Source organism: Nothobranchius furzeri, chromosome 5 (assembly GCF_043380555.1).
Source record: "Nothobranchius furzeri strain GRZ-AD chromosome 5, NfurGRZ-RIMD1, whole genome shotgun sequence".
NCBI lineage: Eukaryota > Metazoa > Chordata > Actinopteri > Cyprinodontiformes > Nothobranchiidae > Nothobranchius > Nothobranchius furzeri.
Window position 1 is genome coordinate 73,367,070 of NC_091745.1, and position 14,374 is coordinate 73,381,443.

At 43.9% G+C, this 14,374-nt stretch overlaps 1 protein-coding gene across 2 annotated transcripts in view; it reads left to right on the forward strand.

The window, feature by feature from the left end:
• The window catches only part of ephb6 (eph receptor B6), a 74,664-nt gene that overhangs the window by 55,698 nt on the left and 4,592 nt on the right, over window positions 1-14,374 (forward strand). The window contains exons 6-12 of one of the 2 annotated variants that reach the window (XM_015950153.3): window positions 3,829-3,984; window positions 4,353-4,624; window positions 6,570-6,651; window positions 9,848-9,978; window positions 10,053-10,215; window positions 10,548-10,662; window positions 10,750-10,805. In XM_015950153.3, coding sequence (XP_015805639.3) covers window positions 3,829-3,984; window positions 4,353-4,624; window positions 6,570-6,651; window positions 9,848-9,978; window positions 10,053-10,215; window positions 10,548-10,662; window positions 10,750-10,805 — 975 coding nt within the window. The remainder of the gene's footprint in view (window positions 1-3,828; window positions 3,985-4,352; window positions 4,625-6,569; window positions 6,652-9,847; window positions 9,979-10,052; window positions 10,216-10,547; window positions 10,663-10,749; window positions 10,806-14,374) is intronic. The other variant, XM_015950154.3, reaches the window with a different exon arrangement.

The following is a 14,374-nucleotide window of genomic DNA, read 5'->3' on the forward strand; positions in this document are numbered from 1 at the left end:
AGCTAATTCTGTTTAAAGACACATGAGAGGATCCTCCTGGCTCAGTTCTTTCACATTTACTATTTAAAAGCTTCTCAGGGAGACAAAACAGAGCAGTGCACAGACTACATTTAGCTTACAGACAACATAAACCCATTTTAAATGATGCAACCCTTAGAGAAAACAACTTTAAGAGCTCTAACACACACATACACACACACTGTGTATAAATGGCACCAAACTGACCTGGAGGCTGTTTAAACTGTATTTTAGGAACCCTCCTCAGGGTGAGTCCATGAGGATTTGGCAGGTTGGAGGATGATGCTGACGTGCCGGTCACCTCAACCCCAGCTGTCCTGCCGGGGCCGACAGTGACAGTTGACACTTTTCACAGATTTTCCATCCTAAAACACGTCAGGATACTGGTTCAGACTGCCGCTTTTTATGAGTGAGTGACAGTGAAAGAAGGAAATATGTCTGAAAGCAGTTAAATGTGTCCACTGTGTTTTTTAATTTCTGCACAGATTTGCAACAGTGTGCTTTTACGTTTCCCATTTAGAAGTTTTTACGCCCAGATTAATAACATTTGAGTTATTCAGAGATATCTTTAATTGTTCTGTTAAATTGACTTTTTTGAGGTAAATGAATCAGAAATGTCAGAAGTGGCGGATCTCTATTTCTGAGCTGCAATTCGTTTTTTTTTACTAAAAGAAAAATACATGTCAGTAATTTATTATGCAAGTTTTTTAAGGCTCTTTCAGTAATTTTTTTAAACATCTTGAGTCTAAAATTTATAATGAAAGCTTCTGTTGTGTTTCTAACCTGAAGTTGGAAGTATTTTCAATTTATTTTTCTTCTCTCACAAACCACACACGGAAGGAATATCTGGTAAGATTATCTTAAGAGCCGTTACGATAATCGGGCGCGTCTTTAAAATCGTTGAAAGGCAGTGATGGAATGAAACGATGTACAAGTACTTCATTACTGTACTTAACACATTTATCTTCATTTGCATTTTCTCCGGCTTACACCCCACCCCTGGTCCGGCACACTCTCTTGTCCATGCCAGAATGAAGTTTCAGAGGTAATTGTACTTTAAATTTGCATTTTGCCCCCCTACCCTCAGTCTGAGCAAACTTCTACATGTACAACGCATGTTTCAAGGCATTACACAGAGGGGTGCCTTCATACCTGTCTGAGCTGATTCACCTGTATGCACTCCAGCATTCTCTTTGCTCCTCAAAATTTACACCTTTTAGTTGTTCGACCAACAAATAAGAAATTGTGCGGGGATCGGGCATTTAGTGTTGTTGGTCTGAAACTTTGGAGCGCCCTGCCTTTGCTGGTGAGACTGACCCCTAGCAAGAGCAAGTTCAAAACTCACTTTTATAAACTTGCTTTTAATGATAAATAAATGATAAATGACCCGCACTTGTGTAGCGCCCCTCAGAGTAAGGACTCCAAAGCGCTTTACACTACAGTGTATCATTCACCCATTCACACACACATTCACACACTGGTGGTAATGAGCTACAATGTAGCCACAGCTGCCCTGGGGTCCACTGACAGAGGCGAGGCTGCCGAGCGCTGGTGCCACTGGTCCCTCCGACCACCACCAGCAGGCAAGGTGGGTTAAGTGTCTTGCCCAAGGACACAACAGCAGAATTCTCTGTCCGGAGCTGGGATTGAACCTGCAACCTCCCGACAACCCACTCAACCTGTTGAGCTACTGCTACCCAGGGGATACTTTGCTACTTTTTCATAGTTTTAAATCATTTTACTTTACAGGATTAATGAAATTACATCCAGCCCCTATCACCCCCTGTGGTTAGAATATTCCACTTGCGACTTCAGACTGGAGGCCTCTCTGAGCTGACATACCTGGCGCTGTGGTCTGCTTCCAGCATGTTTCCTGCATGTTTTAGATCATGAACACAACATACTTGTTTAATGTAGTGATGAATCACTCCTGTAGACACTAATGAAGGCTGAGGAGACGTTTCAGCTGTTAGATTAAGGCGTTAAAAAGGCAAACACACAGCTAGGAGATAAGTTTTTGCTTTTGGTTCTATAAACAGACACTAGGGGGTGCTAAAAGCAAGTCCAAACTGTCTGGTCTCCCTTTAAATTAAATGTCCGTTTTTTCATGAACCATGACAATGTATCTATCCGTTCCTCTATATCTCCCATGTTTATTTATTTAATCCAACTTCTTTCTTTTGTTCAAAGAAATTTAGTCATTTTTTTCTCCTGATTGCATCATGGAAAGTTCCCTCTGAGTGAGGGGGGGTCATTCACGTGTGACATTTCTGCTAAGCGCCAGCCGCAACCTCTGTAAACATGAGTAAATGATGGTGCAGGAAAAACCAACAACAAACAGCTGCTTTGTTGAACTTTTGAACCAAAAAAGAACTACAATCAGTGCCGAAATTCCCAAAAACCCGTAACTTTCTGCTTTATTTTGTCACGAATAGAGAGAAAAGTCCAATGGAATCACCAAAATTTTTCATAAAAACCCTCACAAAGACAGTCTCATGTGGGCGATGTGTTAAAAGCCAGATGTTTCTTTTAAATTTATACTTTAGTCTTTTCTCCTTATTTTTTTATGGAACATCTGGAGTGACAGAGCGGTGTGGCGGTTTGCTCTGTCACCTCACAGTAAGAAGATTTACAGTCTGGGTCTCATCTGGGGCCTTTTCGGGGTTTGTCCTCCAGGTTCTTCCAACCAAAGTTTCAAAATAAGTTTGTTTGTGGTTCCGGCCCTGTTCAGGGTGTGCCCTGACTTTCATTATAATGTCTCAGGTGGAGAAAGTGAAACCAAAAACGATACAAAAAATTGACTAAAAGGTCCTTTTACTCTGCTGGTTTCAGTGGCGGCTCCAGAAATGTTTTTCTGCAGGTGCTATGAAGGAGCTAGCCTTTTTATTGAGGGTGCTATGAAGGAAGTGGTCATGCGCACCTATTGTTCTCTAGATCACCTTCAACACTAGCAGATACACATGCGTGCACAAAACCTCAACAACACCTGAAACAATCATTAAAATACATCATAAACATGAACAATCGCTAACTTTTCCATGAAATCATAAACGCATACAGCCACACAGAAAACCATCTATAGTGTTGCAAGGTTAGCTAACGTTAGTGTTAGCAGCAGCGGCAAATCCCTGGACTGCTGCGGCGGTTGAGGGTTGACTCTCTTCATCCAGATCCGTAGGTTTTTGTGGGTCTGAGATCACTTCCAAAGATTCATTCGTTTCTAACTGAACCCGTGGAAATGTGGGCAACAAAAACCGATCCATTTTACCACTAGCACTACCTTTCACTCGTTCACAGGTGGAAAAAGAGGTCAAAGGTTAACATCAATTTCTTGTTTTGGTTTAAGTTTTTACTATATATATGATAATTTACTGATTATTTTTTGTACGTCAAATATTATCACATCCACACGTTAAATTAAAATTAAATTGTAAAAAAAAAATCTAATATTTACTTGGGGATGCTATGGGGGTGCAATGACTAATCCAGGGGTAGCTATAGCGCCCCCTAGCGCCCCTGGTGCCGCCACTGGCTTGTTTGACTTTTATGTCATAGGAAACCTTTCCATCTATTCTATTATTCATCTACCAAAATCTACTGAGACAAATACTTGTTTTGTTTTTTAATAATTTGCAGCCTTATTTCCCTCTCACTGATGCTTTTACTGCTTCACAGTTGAGTTAATTAGCTTCATGGTTCCTCCGTCAATCATCTCGATGTATCAGAATGTGTAGTGATCCATTTTACCATGTGATGCTACAACGTGGGTGCGTTCAAACAACCTCCGGGCCTCTTTATGTGTCTCTGCAGCTTGTCCCGTTGGCTACTTCAAGGCTGTTTCAGGCTCCGTTCCTTGCTCCGTGTGTCCACCCAACAGCAGGACCAGCCTGGAAGGCTCGAGTGTGTGTGAATGTCGCAGCAGCTTTTATCGGGCGCCCATCGATGCCAACTCCTCTGCCTGCACAAGTGAGCTTTGTGTGTGTGTGTGTGTGTGTTTACGGCCTGCACCCTGAGAGGTGTGCGAGTCATTTGTCTTTTGACTCAGATTGAATGGTCACATGGTCACTGAACAAAATCCATTTTCTGCCGTGAAAACCTTTAAACTGCAGCAGCAGAAAGGAAAACTGTTACTGTTCTGTTCTCGCTTGGCTTCAAACACGTCACCCTTAAGCTATTTTACTAAGTTCTTTCCACCGTTTTTTTACTAGAACGACTTTGCCAGCTTGCAGATTTTCTCAAATCTTTAAACTTTTCAGCAGACGCTTCAAACCGTTCAAACCGAGGGTCCTCTTCCATATGTGAAACCTGTTCTCCATCCCTCTGTTTCTCCTCAGCTCCTCCTTCTGCTCCTGTTTCTCTGACCTGGGAGTATGAAAGCGCCGACGGTGGCGTTTCCTTAAGGTGGCGCCCCCCTGTGGACATGGGAGGTCGTGCTGAAGTGTGGTACGGGGTGGTGTGTCGCATCTGCCCCTCACCCACCTTCAGTAACCCAGCCGCGTGCTCCTGGTGTGGAGAGGGCGTGACCTTCAGCCCGTCACAAACCTACCTGAAACAAACTAAGGTCACCCTCAACAACCTGCTGACCAGGGTCACGTATCTCATACAGGTGCTGAGCGATGGAACCACAGCTTCTCTAGAGGGCTGGGTTTGATGTAATTACTAACATAATCCCAGCCAGCATGCATAGGGGGGCCCCGTATGGATATATTTTCATGTATTCATCAGCCTTTGAATAAGTGTTTCTTATGCTGCACCTTCTGCACTGTAACTGCTCACCCTTTAATTTAAATGTATTTGTGTATCTTAATCTTGCCATCACGTTGATTTTAATGTTCATGTTATTCTCGCCAACGGAAAGCACATTGAATTGCCTATGTGGATAAAATGTGCTATGCAAATAAAGCTGCCTTGCCTATATATGGGCAGACCGTATGGATGCAACCAGGGTTTGTCCTCGGTTTTCATGGTGGCTCCACAGAGGTTTGCCCACATAGATTATATGTACCATACCATACCATACCATATGTATTTATAAAGCAGAATTTCAAAATAGCATGGCAGCTAACCGAAGTGCTGTAGATAAAAAAGCCAAATGCTTGATCAAGAAACACAATAAGAACAGGCAAAATACATAAGAGCAAAGCATAAATAGTCGGAGATAAAAATTCCTACTAAAAACAATAAAATAGGAGAACAGTTAACAGCACTATAAAAATAAAATAATACGACGAATGATAAAAACATTTGAAATGGCACAAATAAGACGAAATGAAATACCAGATGGTGCGAGGTGCCAAAAGTGAGCAACTGAATCATAAAAATGGAATTAAAAACTCAAATCCGGTGCTAGATTGTCGTGAAAAATGTCACGGAGGGAAGACGATGCTAAAGAAGTGCATTTTCAGGGCCGACTTGAAACGGCTAACAGAGGGAGCCAGACGCACACGGAGGGGCAGAGAGTTCCAGAGTTTTGGGGCTGCATAAGGCCTAGTCCACACGTAGCCGGGTTTTTTTTTAAAACGAATATCCGCCCCTCCAAAAACTTGCATCCACACCACCTCTTTAAAAAAAACCCTGTCCACACGTACCTGGATAAATACGTTGTTAAGGACATGCCAGACCTGTAGGCGGCAGTACTTGAAGAAGCCAGGTGCCGGGCAATAGCTGTTCTTAACCTCGTCCTTCGTCTGTGGTCTTCCGTAAGGAGCAGTAATTCCGCTTGCAAAAACAAACAAGCAAAAAGCGCTTGGACAATTGATAAAGCGAGCGCAGCTCTGAGGGCGTCCATGCTGTCGGCTAGTGTAAACACAGGTCGCACACGTGATGTCAGCATTTTTTGTCGCGGAAAGTGACGTTGCGGACCTTAAAACTCCGGTTTTGTCTGTCCACACGCAGACACCCAAAACGGAGAAAACGCAGATCCTCACTTTGGCCGGAGTTTTTAAAAATATCCGTTTTCGTGTTAAAAAACTCTGTTTTCGTGTGGATGACAGGCCAAAACGTAGAAAAATATCTACGTTTTGGCAGATCCCCGGCTACGTGTGGACTGGGCCTAAGAGAAGGCACGCTCCCCCCATGTATTCTATGTATGAGTGAAAGCTTCTGGGTCCCTCTGAAAACCCACGCAGAGCCCGTTAAAATCTATGTGGACAAACTCTTGTGGGGCTACCATGGAAACCGTGGACAAACCCTGTTGGCACCCATACAGTTTGCCTATATGAGGCCCACCTATGCATGCTGGCTGGAAAACAGGTTGGATGTTGTTCGTTTAGATGGATGATGTGATGTTTCCCTCGTTCACAGAGGGAAGAAGCAGAGCGTCTGCACTATATTATTTCCCCACTTCGTCAGAAACACACATCTATTATTTAGCTCTGCATAGCCGAGTTAAAATCACGGCATATTTCTTATTCGTAATGAGCCCATATTTCACATTAACCGCCGTCTGATGACTCGACACGTCGGATTATCTGTGCCCATTTAGTCAAGTCACAAATGTCAGTGTAAACCCTGAACGTCTCGTCTCGGGTGTGTTTCCTGTGCACTGACAGGTACAAGCCATCAATGAGGTGTCAGCTCTGAGTCCTTTTCCAGCTCGATACACAAGCATCAATTTCACCACCAGCCAGTCAGGTGAGAATGGGACAGACGGGATGAGAAAGATGGGATGAAAGAATATGAGATGCTGTGGTGGTGATGGTGTGCGTGTGCTCAGCTCCTTTTCTGTTCCTGCTCTCCGTACACGAGGTTGCTCTGGGTTTTCAGTGTCCTGACAGATCTCATCATGTTCAGAAAGGGATGAATGAGAGATGGGGAGACAACGAGGCAGAAAGATGAAAGCAGATGAGCTGGAGGAGGAAAAGAGCAGAACAGCTGCTTTATTCCAGCTTTCCAAGAAACCAATTACAATTAAGTAGAACTTCAATTTATCTAAAGGATCTCAAATCTTCTGGTGTGCACTGTCGGCGTTTATGGATTAAATCAAAAGGATTCTCGCTGAAACTGGACCAGCCTGCCTACACAGAGGCTGTAACTGGATGCTGCTCAGCACTCCAATCCCAGGGTCTAAAGGAAGTCCCTCTAAAGCTTCTGTCTTACTGCCCCCATGTGGTTACAGTCCCTTTACATTGCAGCACTCTAAAATGATGGATTCACTCCAGCTTTATTCCAGTTCATGCTATATCAAATTAAAAGGAGCTTTACATATTTATATACCGTAAATCCTCTAATACAGGCCCGGGCCTGTATTTGACCCAAGCTCATCAAGCTCCAGGCCTTTGTTGGAAGGAGGACCAGAATTAGAGGCAGGCCTCAATTTCTATTTGAGCAAAATGAACTAATGGTTCGCTGGAGTTTTTGACAATTAAAATTGCGCCCACATTTTCAAAGTTAAACACATTTCTTTTAACAACGGTAGTTTCTGCTTCAGCCCTCCCCCCTCCCCACTGATGCGCCTGCAGCCTCTCGGTATGTCTTTTATTCTTTTATTTGTGCCTGATGTGTTTCGCTGCTGTGGATCAGGGCGCACCACCTGTTTTGTCCTCGGTGACGCACCTAACTGATGTGGCCGGCGGGCACTCCGCTGTTCTTGCGGTCGATAGATCTTTTAGAACTGCAGGTCAAAGGTAACTCATAAGGTGAATATATATGAACCCAGGTAGCAGTTTTTCTTTAGGATTGAGAGGAGATGCAGGAAGATAATAAACAGGCAGGACAGAAAAATAGTCAAATAAAAACAAGTTAGTTTTTGTACCTGGTGGTTGCAACAAACAGACACCATTGAAGGTAATCAGAAGTGAGGAACTTCTGTTCTGAAATAATTATTTTAATGTTTAGAGCAGCAGGAACTCCGATTGCGCAAGCTGGTTAAGGTTAGGATGGGGTGAGGGGAAGGTTAAATTGCAAGAGGGTAAAGGTCACAATTTGGATAAATGTCCGTTTTACGGCGGGTGTCGGTACCGACGTTCTGGCACAGCGCGTTGGGAGGCAACGCGCAGGAGCTCGTCACCTGCTGACAGCAGGCTGCTGTCTTTTCCGTGGACTGCATCTTGCCGGTCATTATCACGTGACAGCGACTAGTCGATGACAGGCATAAAAAGTCACTATAGAGCGGTGAAGTCGACTAGTGACTAGTTCATACAACCCCTACTGCTGCTCCCCAGAGTGTTCTGCAGCATAATCAGCACGTTCTCTTTGAACTTGATATCAAATTTTCGCCTCCTCTTCGTCTCCGCACGGTTAAAGTTACCCTCGCGGTCTATCACTGGCAAATCAAAAGTGAGACGGATGACACAACCGCCCCCCGTACTTGCTTGTTACCACGTTCCACCCGGCCACAATAAAAAACCGGCCATTATTCACCTCTGCCGACTCCGACACCGGCCAAAATATGATACCCGGCAGTTAATTAAATACAGGCTATATATATATATATATATATATATATATATATATATATATATATATATATATATATATATATATATATATATATATATATGTATTTGTATACATATATATATAAGTAAATATATTTTAATTCATTTTTATTCAATCTCATCAAATTCTAAACTGATTTGAATGATCATCAGTCCTGGATAAACTACCCGTCCACCTGCTTCGCCAAACCTCACATAAAGCATCTTTTTCACACATTTAGGAGACGAGCAAACTGCTGCATTTCAGGTCAAATGCATCCCAAAATGAGTGCATTATGGTAGTCAACATTATCTCTGTAACCTGCAAAAATACCCAAAAGAAGTGCATAAAATCTATTCTTAGTGAATCACACTCATACTGAAAATAAAATAACCCTCTAATTTGCACACAAAGGAAAAAAACAAGTTATACATTTATTTGGAGCAATTATATAGTTTATAACGTTTTTTTAATTTAAAAACCTTGATTTTTTTTAGAATTTTTTAGTTCAGTAGATTTTTTTTGTTAAGTTCATGTTTTAGATCTAGAGACTAAAAAAACTCTACAAAACAGTGAATTAAAGGATTGGATTAAAGTTATTGAAAACAAAGAAACCAGTTTTTCATTAACTACAATAAATACATACAGGCTAATATTATGTCATTTTTAAAGCAACACTTAATAAGTTTCTCGTTTCTTTCGCCAACTGGTTAAAAGTGGGATTAAAGTTGTTGTAAGCAACCCTTCCACAGCCTGCTGTAGCTAGTGCTAACAACAAGCTAACGCTAACATGAGTCCAAATGATCTTAAATAGGCCACAAAGTCAAAAGATCCACACTGTTGGACTAAACAAATTTTACTTACAAGTCCAGTAGCGACAAAGCCAGGTCACAATCAGTCCGTGACTTGTTTTAGCTTCCTCAAACGAGTGTAAGCTGCACCAATGATCTTTCTGGTTTTATGTCTCTGCTTCATCCCCAAAGACATTACTCTATACTTTTAGTACCAGGCTTCACCATGACGCCAACAAAAAATAGATAAAAATTCTTCTTCTTCTTGTGTGGTCAGCGGACTGAAAATGCTAACTACTAGCCTTGTTAGCTACTGCTTAAAGCAGGTAGAGACCTCCCACTGGTGTTCCTACCCACACCACAAAACTGAAGTTTCTGGTCAGCAGAGGGCTACAGAGTGCTGTCCAATGTGAAGTTGCTCAAGTTTATGACTCATGAACCACTGAAACCAACTGCTTAGTGTTCTTTAGCATAAATCTTTAGCGTTGCTTTCACATGCAGCCATTTTTCCATCTTCAAGTGAAGTAAAACATATATTGCTAAGAACAGCACAATCAATAGCCTTAGCTTTATTAGAAATCATAGATATTTAATAGTCACTTATCTCTGATTTGTCCCAGTTCCCAGTACAGTTCCCATGATGCACCAGCTGAGCCGAGCTTCGGACTCCATCACCCTCTCGTGGCCTCAGCCGGACAGGCCCAATGGAGACATCCTGGAGTACCAGCTCAGATACTACGACAAGGCACGAGTACGCAGAAACGCGACGCGCTTCAGCTCATCAGACAGCTACATAACAGGAGCCCCTTCATCTGTGTCCCTCAGGGTTCAGACGTGGACAGCGCCTTGACCATGTTCAGCGAGACCAACACCATGACGGTCAACTCCCTGATCCCCGGCTCCATCTACGCCTTCCAGATCAGAGCGCGAAATGAGCGGGGCTACGGCCCCTACAGCAACACCATTTACTTCACAACGCTGCCTCTGGGTAAAGAAACCTAGTTTCACAACACCCGTGAAATTTACATTTAAAAAATCAACAAATGGGTTCATTCATGACCATTTAAGTGATAAAACTTAGTCTGATTTTAAGAAAAAAGGTCCATTTGTTTAGAAAACATAGTGACTAACATCTAAATGACTGTAACTTTATGTAACAGAGACTCTTAGGTGCACCAATTATTATAGATTACGAGAATAAACAATAACAATATGTAAAAATGTGCATTTCTTTGTGCTTTGCATTATAAAAACACTCTTTTAGTTATCGAGTACTAAAAAAAAAACCTAGTGTTGATTTTTTTGATGATTCTCCCTCAGAGGAGCATTCGCACCAGATCCAGAACCGACTCCCTCTGCTCGTCGGCTCGGTGATGGGTGGGGCGGCGTTTCTCCTTGTGGTGGCAGCCATTGTGGTCGTGGTTGTGTTTCGCAGGTATGTCTTTTTCACACCCTGGCGTTCATCCGTTCATTTATATGAATCTTTGTTTTGAGTTTAAACATTTCGTCCTTCACCTGGCAGCAAAAGAAGAGAGAGTCCTTACAGCGACAGACTTCAGAGGTACATAGGTAACCGTGGTGAGTTGATTAGAGCTACTGTAAGAAACTAACTTCGGGTTTAACTTGGTTTGCAATTTAATTAAAGAAAGGAAAGTTATGTGCAAAACTAAAATAAATGTCTTAAAATTAGAAGCTGTTTTATTTTATTATCTATCTTTTGGTAGAGTAATAAAACTTGAGGTTATGTATAAAGTGACTCAGTTGAAGTTGTTTAGTAAAAAAAATTTTTAAGTAAATGTTGCATGAATTTATTACATAACATGACCTTTTTGCTCAGTCAGCATGTTGTCCTCAAGCATTTCTCCAGGTACTCCAGTTTCCACCCACAGACTAAAATCAACCACCTTTGGTTATTTGGTGACAGGGGTGGTTCTAGGGGGGCGTCCGGGGTAGCCCAGTGCCACCCTGACAGCAAGCTTGAACCCCCTAGCTGAGAGCAGATTTCAAGCAATAATGCGTTTGGGTTTTTGTCGTTTAGCTTAATGCAAGATGTAAAACCAAAGCATGTAAATTCATTTATCTAAATTTCAAAAGGAGATCCAGAGTCTAGGGATATTTGATAATATCAGTTTAACAAAAATTCTGGCCAATGTTGGGATTCAAATGTAATATCGAAAAATATCTGTATCACTTTTTACTTCAGACGTTTTGAATAGCGCCTCTCAAGATAAAAACCACAAGGCGCTTCACAAAAACAAAAATTAAAGTATAAAAATATTTTTTTAATTATTAAAATATGTTTAAGATAAGAAAAAATAAAAATTGTGATCTAAAATGAATGTAAGGAAGGGGAGGGAGAAAATGAATAGGAAAGAGGGAAATCAGTGGATCCCGGGAAAGGGGGAATAAGAGCAGAATAAGGAAAAGGTGTGTAAGAAAAAATGTGCACACATTATACATCATATCACCTCTCTCAAAATGCCATAATATGATAGTTCTATTTTGTCTTGTCTTAGCCCTTAAGCTAGCTGCTATTGGAAGGGTGATCTCATCATCAACCAATCATGAAGAGCTTAAATGTACGCCCACCAATGGTGGGCACCCCGTGGGTATATCAGTGGAGTGACTCCACAGTTCGCCTCCGCTATCTCTTCAAACCAAGCTTAAGAGTTATCTTTAAAGATTATTGTCCATCCAAGAGCCAATTATCCTACTCACCATCCATGTCCAGCGACGTCAGAACCTGCCCGGCCTGCCAGACGAGCTTCATCTCCAGCGGCGACCTTCACGCCAAATGTGAGGTCTGTCTCGGGACTCATCACGCTGGCCTGGCCTTGACCCCTCAGGCCTCGTGCCCGTTTTGTGCCGCTCTGCCCGTAGCTGGAAAACTCGAGTACTTCACCCCTGCCGCCGATAAGGAATTTCCGGTGGCTGACACGTACTCGCTGGACAAAGCATTACAGTTCTTCAATGTCGGTCAGGAGCCGGCTGGCTCCAACCAACTGGAAGATGAAAACGACCTTGAGGAATATGACGAGGCTGGCTGATATAGCCCTTCTTCCCTCCTGGAAAACACAAAGGTCGACGAGCCTCCCTCAGCAGGTTCCTCTGCTCCAATACCTTCATGCTCCTCCCTGCCAGCAGTCAGAGCACTGCTCCAGGAGCTACCTGCCATCATCTCTGCGGCTGCAGTCCGCAAGGGGCTAGCCGTCCCAGAACCGGCTCCGCCTGAAGCTGATGACTTGGTGAGAAGTTTTGGGGCTACACAAACACGATGTCCAGACCCCATACCCCATATGGCCGCGCTTCCCCGCTGCCATGAGCTGCTGGTCTGCCGCCTTCTCTGAGCCTGCTAAGCTCAAAGCACCCATATCCAAAGTCGGGGGTTTCTCCGACCAGGGCTGTCCAACTGTTCCTCTACTGGAGCCAGACCTGGCCTCACTGTTTGGTGCCAAGAACCACCTCGCTGGCCAGCGAGCAGTTCCCGCTTCCAAACATGACCAGCTCCTGGCACAGCTCACCGATCGCACACACCAGTGCGCCTTCCAGACCGGCGCTGCCGGAAATAACATCGCCCTTCTTGCCTTTGGCGTCTCCAAAATGGTGGAAGAGCTCGACCCTCCTGACGAGTCAAAAAACATCATTAGCTAGACTGCTGATGCCATTCTCAATCTGTGCGCTGCTGTACTCACCAGTTCTGCCTGGCAAACCCTTATCCAGCGGGCCTTGTGGCTCAAGGCCCTGCCCTCCATTCCCGAACACCTGCACAGAGAAATGCTGGAAGACCCCTTCCCCTCTGACGTTCTGTTCGGCCCCCATCTTAGGAGTGCCATCGAGAGAGCTCAAAAGACAGCTGCACTGCCCGCCCCTCGGAGCCGGCCTCCCGCTTCGACCCCACCTCAGCGGGACCAGAAATCTGACTACCAACGGTTCCGAAAGAACAAGCAGATGTCATCCTGGCCTTCTCAGTCACAAGAACTTCGCCGAAAGCAACCAAGAAAATGACTCGTTGGGGGGAATGTGTGCGTTATTGACTGTAATGTTAACTCTGTGGCTGATGTTGGTTTTGAAACAAAACCCAAACAACGTTACATTGAGGACCTACAGTCCTCTGCAGAATCTTCTGCCGTATCCTCACACATGTTCCCCACACCAAACACTGCGAAACACCTGCATGTTCACGCAGTCAATCACATGACACGCCCACAGCCGGCTATAAAGGTGCGTTTGCGCGCCGGCCGTAGCTTCCAGCCAGGCCCAACACATCCCGCTCCCCCCACAACGAAGGGTGGGACGGAATGTCATGATGCTATTGCGACCACGAGCGGCGTTACAGTGAGCGGCTCCATCCGCTGGCACTTTATTGTCCCCGTGCACGGGTCTGGCTCCCAATCGTCCTTTATCTTTGGACGCCATGCTCCGCGGTGCGAATCAGCCTCTTCCAGCTGTTTCACACTCGCCCTTTCGAGCGCAGCCCTCCATGGGTCGCTCCCAGTTCTCCTCTGGTGCGAGCGACGCTGGTAAGGGCACAAACCCAGTCCTTAGATATAGTTCACGTGACCTCGAACACTGCAGCAGGACAATGACCCAAAACACACCAGCAAATCCACCTCTGAATGGCTGAAGAACAACAAAATGAAGACTTTGGAGTGGCCTAGTCAAAGTCCTGACCTGAATCCTATTGAGATGCTATGGCATGACCTTAAAAAGGCGGTTCATGCTAGAAACCCTCAAATAAAGCTGAATTACAACAATTCTGCAAAGATGAGTGGGCCAAAATTCCTCCAGAGCGCTGTAAAAGACTCGTAGCAAGTTATCGCGAACGCTTGATTGCAGTTATTGCTGCTGAGGGAGGCCCAACCAGTTATTAGGTTCAGGGGGCAATTACTTTTTCACACAGGGCAATGTAGGTTTGGATTTTGTTCTCTCCCCAAATAATAAAAAACGTCATTTCAAAACTGCGTTTTGTGTTTACTTGTGTTATCGTTGACTAACGGTTAAATGTGTTTGATGGTCAGAAACATTTTGTGTGACAAACATGCAAAAGAATAAGAAACCAGGAAGGGGGAAAATAGTTTTTCACACCACTGTAACAAGCCAATATCGAGTTTCCCTGGCCGAGAAATACTTCCTTCACTAATCAATAA